Source organism: Acyrthosiphon pisum, chromosome A1, assembly GCF_005508785.2.
Source record: "Acyrthosiphon pisum isolate AL4f chromosome A1, pea_aphid_22Mar2018_4r6ur, whole genome shotgun sequence".
In the NCBI taxonomy this organism is placed as follows: domain Eukaryota; kingdom Metazoa; phylum Arthropoda; class Insecta; order Hemiptera; family Aphididae; genus Acyrthosiphon; species Acyrthosiphon pisum.
This window is the reverse complement of record NC_042494.1, coordinates 145,281,149-145,289,834: the sequence shown is the minus strand read 5'-3', so window position 1 is coordinate 145,289,834 and position 8,686 is coordinate 145,281,149. Positions and strand designations below refer to the sequence as shown.

At 32.0% G+C, this 8,686-nt stretch overlaps 1 protein-coding gene across 2 annotated transcripts; it reads right to left on the bottom strand.

The window, feature by feature from the left end:
• Positions 1-2,489: 2,489 nt before the first annotated feature.
• Positions 2,490-8,468, bottom strand: LOC100161829 (ninjurin-1-like). 2 transcript variants are annotated; one of them, XM_001950913.5, is made up of 3 exons: positions 8,069-8,465; positions 4,289-4,465; positions 2,490-2,879 (listed from the first exon to the last, which is right to left on the bottom strand). In XM_001950913.5, the coding sequence occupies exons 1-3, from the start codon at positions 8,096-8,098 to the stop codon at positions 2,685-2,687; spliced, it is 402 nt and encodes a 133-aa protein (XP_001950948.2). In that variant the 5' UTR covers positions 8,099-8,465; the 3' UTR covers positions 2,490-2,684. The 2 variants fall into 2 exon arrangements, with proteins under 2 accessions (XP_001950948.2, XP_016656389.1); XM_016800900.2 differs by lacking the exon at positions 2,490-2,879 and adding an exon at positions 3,236-3,951 and having other exon boundaries at positions 8,069-8,468.
• Between the last annotated feature and the right edge of the window lie 218 nt (positions 8,469-8,686).

Here is an 8,686-nt window from a genome sequence, read left to right as displayed (position 1 = left end):
TCGGAACTTTATTGCTCCGGAACTAATTTAATAATCGATAACATTTATCGATAAAGCTGAGCTCAGCTCACGGCTCGCGTTGATATCAAAATAATAATATTGGTGTAATAATACGTGAAAATAATAAATTACAAAATTTCGACCTCGTGAATGTGGAAACATCGCATAAAATATTCTATGCTCAATCATTTTATGCTTAATCGTGCTTTACCGCACACAACATACGAAATAATTTACGAAAAATACAACTATATTGTACATAATACAAACAAATGTAATATGTATTTATATAATATAACAATGAATATTTTGAGAAATATGCAATTATAATTCCTAATAAAATTAATAACATATAAATACACAATAATATATTATATTAATCTAACCTGTAGTGTATATTATATATTATTATAAAAAAAATATCGAAAAAAAAAATGCAAAAAATGCCGAAATTACGGCGGCCGTGTACATGATACGGAACAGGGCAGTCGCCGCCCAAAAGCGCGTATGACGGATTCGAACTCGAGCCTACCTACCTAGCAACCTACGTTTGGGGGGGCCTACGTCTAACCTACCGAGACACAGTTTGTGTTGCCAACTATTGACAAATCTTCATTAGTTAAGCTGTGACGCTGTGTACGTAAACCAATATATTCGATATATGTATATCGATACAATCGAATATAATTCGATATATCTACACATTGTTTAAAATTTAAATGTAATTTATTCAATGATATGAATATTCGTGAACATTTGGTATGAATCGAATTTGCGTACTAACCGCATATCCACGGGTTTCAAAAGAAGCTTAGCGAATAAAGCACTAACGGTGAAACGAAAAAAGCAAAAGGCTATTACGAAGGCTATGAACCGAACCAAACCACACATCGGCGGCATTGAAAACAAACGAACTACGATGTGAAAAAGTGAGAAAAAGCGAAAAACGGCGTAAAAAGCATAACATTTTTCGAAAAACGTTTTAAAACCGACCGCCGCCGACGCCGCCGCGGCGAAGGTATACGATTGGTCGCGCTATAGGGAATCGACGGAACGGGCCGGGCGGGCTGTGGCGGCGGAGCGGTATTTAATTTTTTCCACCACGAGATCTTCCATGGATTCCCTATAGCTTTTTTCCATAGGATATCCTATACATATTGTTGCTATAAATACTTTTATAGTTTTATTAACATGATCGATATTATTGTTGACTGTTTATTGATAATGTACCAACTAAAAAATTCTAAGCCGTTGATGAAACTGTAGTTTGACGGGCACTTAGGGGTGCTCTATAGGCCTCTAGCACACCCAGCTGGTTTGCTTAAAAATGTAATTTTCCTTTTCTTATTATGATCATTGTTCATTGTTTTAACGATTGTATATTTGTATGTATACTGGAAATAGTACTTACATTACCTACACTATAAAAACCCATATCCAATACTAGTTAAATGTTAAACTGTTAGAGATTAATAATTTTGTAATTAGGTAAGGTAGGTATAGGTAGTAGGTATACATATCATACATATTATACATATTAGAAACTTTCGATTTTTTTTTCAAATATTGTTGATTAATAACTTCTAGATCAAAAAAATTTAAAATGTGAATTCAAGGTTCCTCATAATTACATATTAAGTTGTTAATTTGTGTAATTTAAAATACAATTTGAGCTTAAATCCACTATATTTTTTTATAATTCTCAGAAGTTAAAATTCATTAAATTCGCGGAGATTTAAAAATTATTTTTCAGTTAAAAATGTATAACAAAATGTTCTTTTTATAGCTTGCGCATTTGAAATCCATTCTAATTTTAAATTCCCATCTTTCATATAAATACTATTTAGCCTTAGGAAGTTCACGATTTTCGGTATTTTACGCACACACCCAATGCTTATAGTCTACCGCGCTTATAACGATTTTTTTTTTAAACCTAGGTACCTAATCAACGTTTTGAAAACTATGGTGCAAAAATAATTTTGACATGGTGGTTTTACATTACAAATCGAGGGATGTTTTCGATTTGAATTGTGCGAGCGAGCGAAGTGAGCGAATGACCACACGGCACACCGCCTGTACCTATATGAATATACCAATAATTTCAATTAGCTATATCTTTAAAATAAGTATGATCGCCAAATTAAGACTTCCAAGCATGCCATTCAACAAAAAAACAAAATCGATATTGTCATAAACCTATTCTGTGTAAAAATTCACACTTCCTTATGTTTTTTTTTGTTTTCCCGATTATCTTGAAACGTACTTTGTACTTTTGACAGCCTAAAGTACCGTATCGAGGTCAATTTTTCTGCCACCCTCTAAGTTTAAAATGTTGAATGCTTAAAAAAGGTGATGATATACTTAAATATACAGTGAATTCTGCTTAATGTGAGCACCTGTTTAAATGGGCGTCCGTGTAATATTGATGTTTTGATTTATATGGCCAACCGCTTGATCTAGGCAAATGAGTTTGGTCCCAACGTGTGTGCATTAAGCAAAATCCACTGTATATAAATTATTTAGATATATCAAGGGTGAAAAGAAAACCAATATGTTATCAACGTTTAAATAAACTTTATTTTTCAAAAGTACAATCATGATAATGTATACCTATGTAAGTATCATTAAGTATTTTACTTAAACATTTTTTGTGGGAGAGAAAAGGTGAAAGTGGTACAGCCAACTTAGGTTTGTTTTTTCAAATTTATGTCCGGCGACGAACTAACGTCAAATCCAAAACCTGATATGGTTATATTGATCGTGGTTATCAGGAAAACCATGATGACGGAAACGTCGTTTAAAATCAAACATTTTCTTTGATCTTTTTCTTTCTTAATGTCCAGCCCTCCGACAACCAAGAATATCCCACCAACGAGCACCTATATTATATAGAACAGAACACATAGTTTACCAGTATATTATATAATTATATCTATATCTGCAGCAGTAATATCACAATAAATGAACCAACCTATTTAGATTGTAGGTATGTGTACAATTAAACCGAAAGTTTTTCTCGGCCAAAAATAAAAGACCGACCCCATAAGTTGAGAAATATATTTTCCAGGAAAATTATCTTAGAATATTATTATTGTCGTGGAATGATACGATTCTGGATTATTATTTCACTACTTTAGACTTTCTTTAAAATAAAAAGCTAAAACTGTTTCGAAAAATAATTCAAAATATATTATTCTTAAAATGTATACCATTTCTTGTTATGTAATTATTTTTAAATATCATTCCTCAATAAGTTTCTATTCTAAACGATAATTTTCATACAAAAGTACATTACTATTTGAACATTTCTTGATTTATATATTCCCAAATAATAATAATATAATAAGCATTAAAGTACCTAATATAGTAATATATTGTATTTGTATAGTATTTTTCGAAATATAACTACGCGTTGACAGTCGTCTGCACAATATAAACCCAGTGACCCACCCGTATAATTCAATATAATGGTCTAGCTAGTCGGTACGTAGAGTAATATAACTCTATGTGACTCATACGGTGCGTACCACGGTCACCATTTCTTACAATTTTATTTTTTATACCTATATATAGGCTATAAACCGTCGAGTTGTTATGAACTTGAGAATACATATTTAATTAAATCAAATTTTTGTCGTTTAATAGATAGATACATGTGTAGTATTGTATATTGTTTGTCAATTTTTATTTTTTTGTAATCGTTATATTAAGGTACATAATATGTCAATTTGACCCGATGGGCGGGATGGACGGCGCGTTGAATGTTGATGTCGGTACGATGCTGGCTAGCCCGGAATCGAAAGCTCCTATTATTATGTTGATCGTGAAAACCATAAACGTGCACACGACCGGCACTTGATTGATGAACAGCGACGACGTCTTGTACTCGATCAAATGGAAACGACAGTCCCGAAGCAGGTTTAGTGATAGAAATATCATTCCCATGAACACCTATAGGACGCGTAGTATTTCAACAGCAATAATGTCAGAATTGGTTTTATCGATGTAATATATAACATATAATATACTCTACACAAGCTATTTATAATTTATTTTCGATCTTAAGATATTTTCTCCTCAAACTGATAGGTTATTTGTTTTTGCGCATCAAAGAATTTAAAACCTTAAGGTAAATCACGCATGTTTTTTTGTTTTCAACTAAATGTTATGCCAGGTCTAACGAGCGTCCATAATAATGTCTATAATATATATGTATTGTGTATACATAATAGTATTTCATGTATATATTAGGACATTAGGAATATAATATATAGGTGCGTCCACTCACTTGTAAAAATATAGACGTAGCTATCAGTACCAACAGAGGCTTGTAGAACTCGTGTTTCTCGCCCACTTGGAGGATGTATTTCAGTTGGTTTGCGTTGGCCGTCAATAAGGCGATGTCCAACATCCCCTGAGCAATGGTTTTTTTGGTTGCATACCTGTTGACGTCTAACGGCTTGGCCTTAAAAAAAAGGAAATTCATAGTTTTATAACTTTTTCTGTACCTACCTAGTGATATATAATATATATATTATATTATAATGGTTAAAGACGTAATATTTTGGTCTCCAAAGCCTCCCTGCAAAAACTATATGGCTTATCAAAATGTATTTCATCCCCCCCTCATGGATTTCTAACAGAAATATTATTATCAACTATAGTTGACTATAAGTATACTTATGAAAATTTAAGCATTTGCAATCAAGGTTTTTTGTTGAGACCAATTTATTAATTATTATTTGTTCAATGTTTTCTATAATATTCATAATTTATTGATTTTTTTTTTTTAATCATAAAAGATCACGCTACCAGCGTCTTTTAAGGCTGTGAGGGGGATTGTCGGGAAGTGTACGCGAATTTTTTGTGAAATTTAGTGTAATATTGTTTAGTTAGTTGTTCAACAGTTTGTATTTTCAAGTCTTTGTGAAGTGTATTATTTGTTACGTACTATGGGGCAGATATTATGAGACAGAGGGATATGGACTGTGCATTACTTATAATAGTAAATTATTTACAACATCTGAACAATTTTTATTTTTTAGAGAAGTAGTAAAGAATTAAAAAGCATTTTAAAACGTGTAGATTTCAAAATACTGAAAATTGAAAATTTCCAGCATAACAGTGTTGAACAATGCGTTAATGCAGTTATTTTAAAGATCTGTGATCTAACGTAATTGAAAAAAATCACACTAAAACACTCATTTTAAATCACTCTCGTTCGTAACAGATAGGTATAGTACTAACCGTCTAAGCCTATATTAAAGTGTGAAGGAAAATGTGCTATAATTATCTGAAACGAATCGTGAAAAGGTAACATTTTTGCACACACTAATATACTTTATAGTATATGGTTGAAGGTAAATGTTGAAAGTCGAATGCAAAGTCAAATAACAATAAAATATAAAATATGTCATATCCTCAAAAATATATTATCCTCGATAATTTTTGTAATAGTTGATTTTACTCTAAGATAACGCAAAAATCATTCAAAAAACGATTTTAAGTGAAAGCGTTTTATCTGTGTTGCGCGTTGGTCTGAGATAGAAAACAAATATTTTGTTGACATCCTTTTAACTCTTAACTCTTAAGGAATTAGAACCTTTACGATTTAAAGAAATAATTATTTATTTGAAATCACGTATAAACGACACAGTCCGCAATATAATATAAATTATTAAACTACATATTATTATTTTGTGACTATTATATTACAATTATAGCGTATTAGCGTTAATGTATCTAATGTAAATACTTATTATAAGCTATATAAAAATATAAAATATGGCTTGGTGTTTGCATTTACTCACGAAACGTGTTCTGAGTGTACGCACCGGCCGGTGTCACTTATCCCCGGCTTTTTGGTGACAAATCCTTCCCACACATACCAGTGTCCAAACATAGGCGTGCGCAGGGGGTATGCAGGGTATGCAGCTGCATACCCTGAAGCTCTTTGAGGGGCAAAAATCGTTTTTAGAAAAAAAATTTTTGTGCGCAAAAAAAATAATTACTAATTATAGTGCAGCCCAGGAGTGTATATATTATTATGTTTAAACTCGAAACTATTGGTGTATTGTGTATATATTTTATCAGAATTTTACATTCTTAAAATAACTTTCAGGGGGTGCCTGTGGTAATCCAGCGCTTAATTTGGGGGGGAGGAAAAAGTACAAAATTGGCTAAACACTGTAAACAATGGGAAACTAAGGCGATTGGGGGGGAATGTCCCTTTTGCCCCCCCTCCTCCTGGATCCGCCACTGCTTCTGCATACCCTGAACAAGAGGGCTGCGCACGCCTATGTGTCCAAACCAACCGCACCCTTTCCCACAGTAATAGGCTAATGACCTCAGTTGTCAAAGCCTTAATTCAAAAAATATATATATATATAAAATGTTCTCAGTTGTTCTCACATTATTTTGTAGTTAAAATAATTATACTTAAGAATGTAAGTAAAAACTAAAAAGCTTTGCTTTAATAAACTTTATACTTTTCTGAAAAGTTTTTAAATGGAATCAAGTTGTTCTCTCGACCCTTCTTTTTCTGTAATTGTAAAATCAATATTTATCTAATTTAACTATAGAAATGAGTATAAATAAATATTAAATATTAAAATGAACCTAATAAATTTAATACTTACTCAAAATATAGTTTTGAAATTAATACCTACCAAACATTATTATGTTGTATCGTATTCATATTTTATACAGCATTACAGCAAATTTATATTCCTAAGGCCATCGACCAAAATAAAAAAAATCTTTTATTTTCTCGTTCTACATTAATTTTCGTTTTTATTGTACCTATAACATACTTATATAATGGACTTACAACAATAATTGAATATTATACATAGGTATTGGTACGCAATTCCACATACAAAGATAAAGATATGTCCCTCGATTTACGATTATAATGGGTTATTGCTGATCATATTCATCATATAATACAGCCATGATACAGGCCTGGGGGGGGAGGGTGTGCGTTGCATAGGAACCAAACTAATTTATACAAACACAAGTATCTATAGTGCGTAAGTTACTCTATACCTTTGTCTATGTGTTATGTGTATATTGAATAAAATGTAAACAAAGACCAGTATTCTACTGCCCTTTTATTCAACTGTTACACATTGTTTTCGATTAAAGTCATGGACAATTTGAAACATCTTCAGATTAATAGAAATAGATAATAAATCAATATTATTTGGTTACTTTCAATAACCTTGATATAATTATAGTACATAGTATATAACCACTACTATGGCCTATGACTATGGTCTATAAGTTTATATAACGTATTATTTAGGTACTTACATATTTTTTTTAATTTACTCAACGAAACCCTTAAATAATTAACAAAAACATAATAATTAAAATAAAATAAAATCAATGCAGGTATAATATATGGAACGGCTCGGCAGTTAGGTACCTACAAATAATGAAATATATGTAAACATGGTTTTTAGGATGAATTGTTTTTAAAATGTAAACAAATAAGTCTGTTCTATTAATTTTAATTTCCAAATTTACATATACCTACCTTATTATTAAACGTGTACAATGTACCTATGGGTTCTATTGAGATATACCTACCTATATACCACGTTGTCAACGTGACATTAATGGTAGATTTAGGTACAAGCCCGGATTAGGGGGTGGGTGGGGGTCAGGGGGCATGGCCCCCGTGCTTTGAATTTATTTAGGGGCCTCAGATTTGTCTATTACTTTTTTTCGTTAAAGGCTATAGCACTGTATAAATCACCTAAAAAAAATCGATGATTATTCAGCGAAGAAAAAAGCTTGTAAATTATAATTTATAAATAAAATGATATATTATTCGTTATTTATTGCTATGTACCTAACACCTATATATATTTATTATAGCAGGTAACTAATATTAAATAATATATTGTACATTATTATTTTTTCTTTTCGTACAGGGACCTCATTTAAAACTTTGGCCCCTGGGCCTCAAAATGTCTTAATTCGGGTTTGTATAGGTACCTAATATTACTTAAAAACGTTCATCGTGTAAAATAATAATAATGATATAATGTGATGTGCTTACCGTTGTAAAGTTCAAGTCGCCGACTGACATTTTATTATAAATATATAGGTACTGGCGCGACGACGAAGTATATTGCGTGCCGTCTAGGTATATAATGATGATCGATCTCGATATGATATGCACCGCCTTAAATTTACATATAGGCCTCAGCCGATGTAGTATAATATTATGTTATGCCCTGCAGACGATAATAAATAATAATTAATTTATATGTGTACAGCAATATCGTACAGAGGGACGACCCGCGTGCACGATTTTCGACGGAAGACTGTTGCGCCCCGAACTCGAAATGTACACCAACGACCAACGAACTGATCTATATTATATTGTGGGTATAGGAAGGTCGAAGGTAAGGACCGCGAACGCACCGCAACGACTCGATCACCGTACTTGGTTTATTTACCCATACGAATCTCTGTAGTTGTACGCCCAATAGATTTTATTAATGCAGCACTGCTCTAGTAGCGTCTATTTTCACTATAATATGTCGGTGGGGATTTCGCGAGAACGAATAATATGTTATTTAGGAATATTATGTATTTTGTATTATTATTATATATTATATTACAAGATCCACCCCTCCGAATTTTTGGCGCGAAATTTTAAAAACTGCAGCTC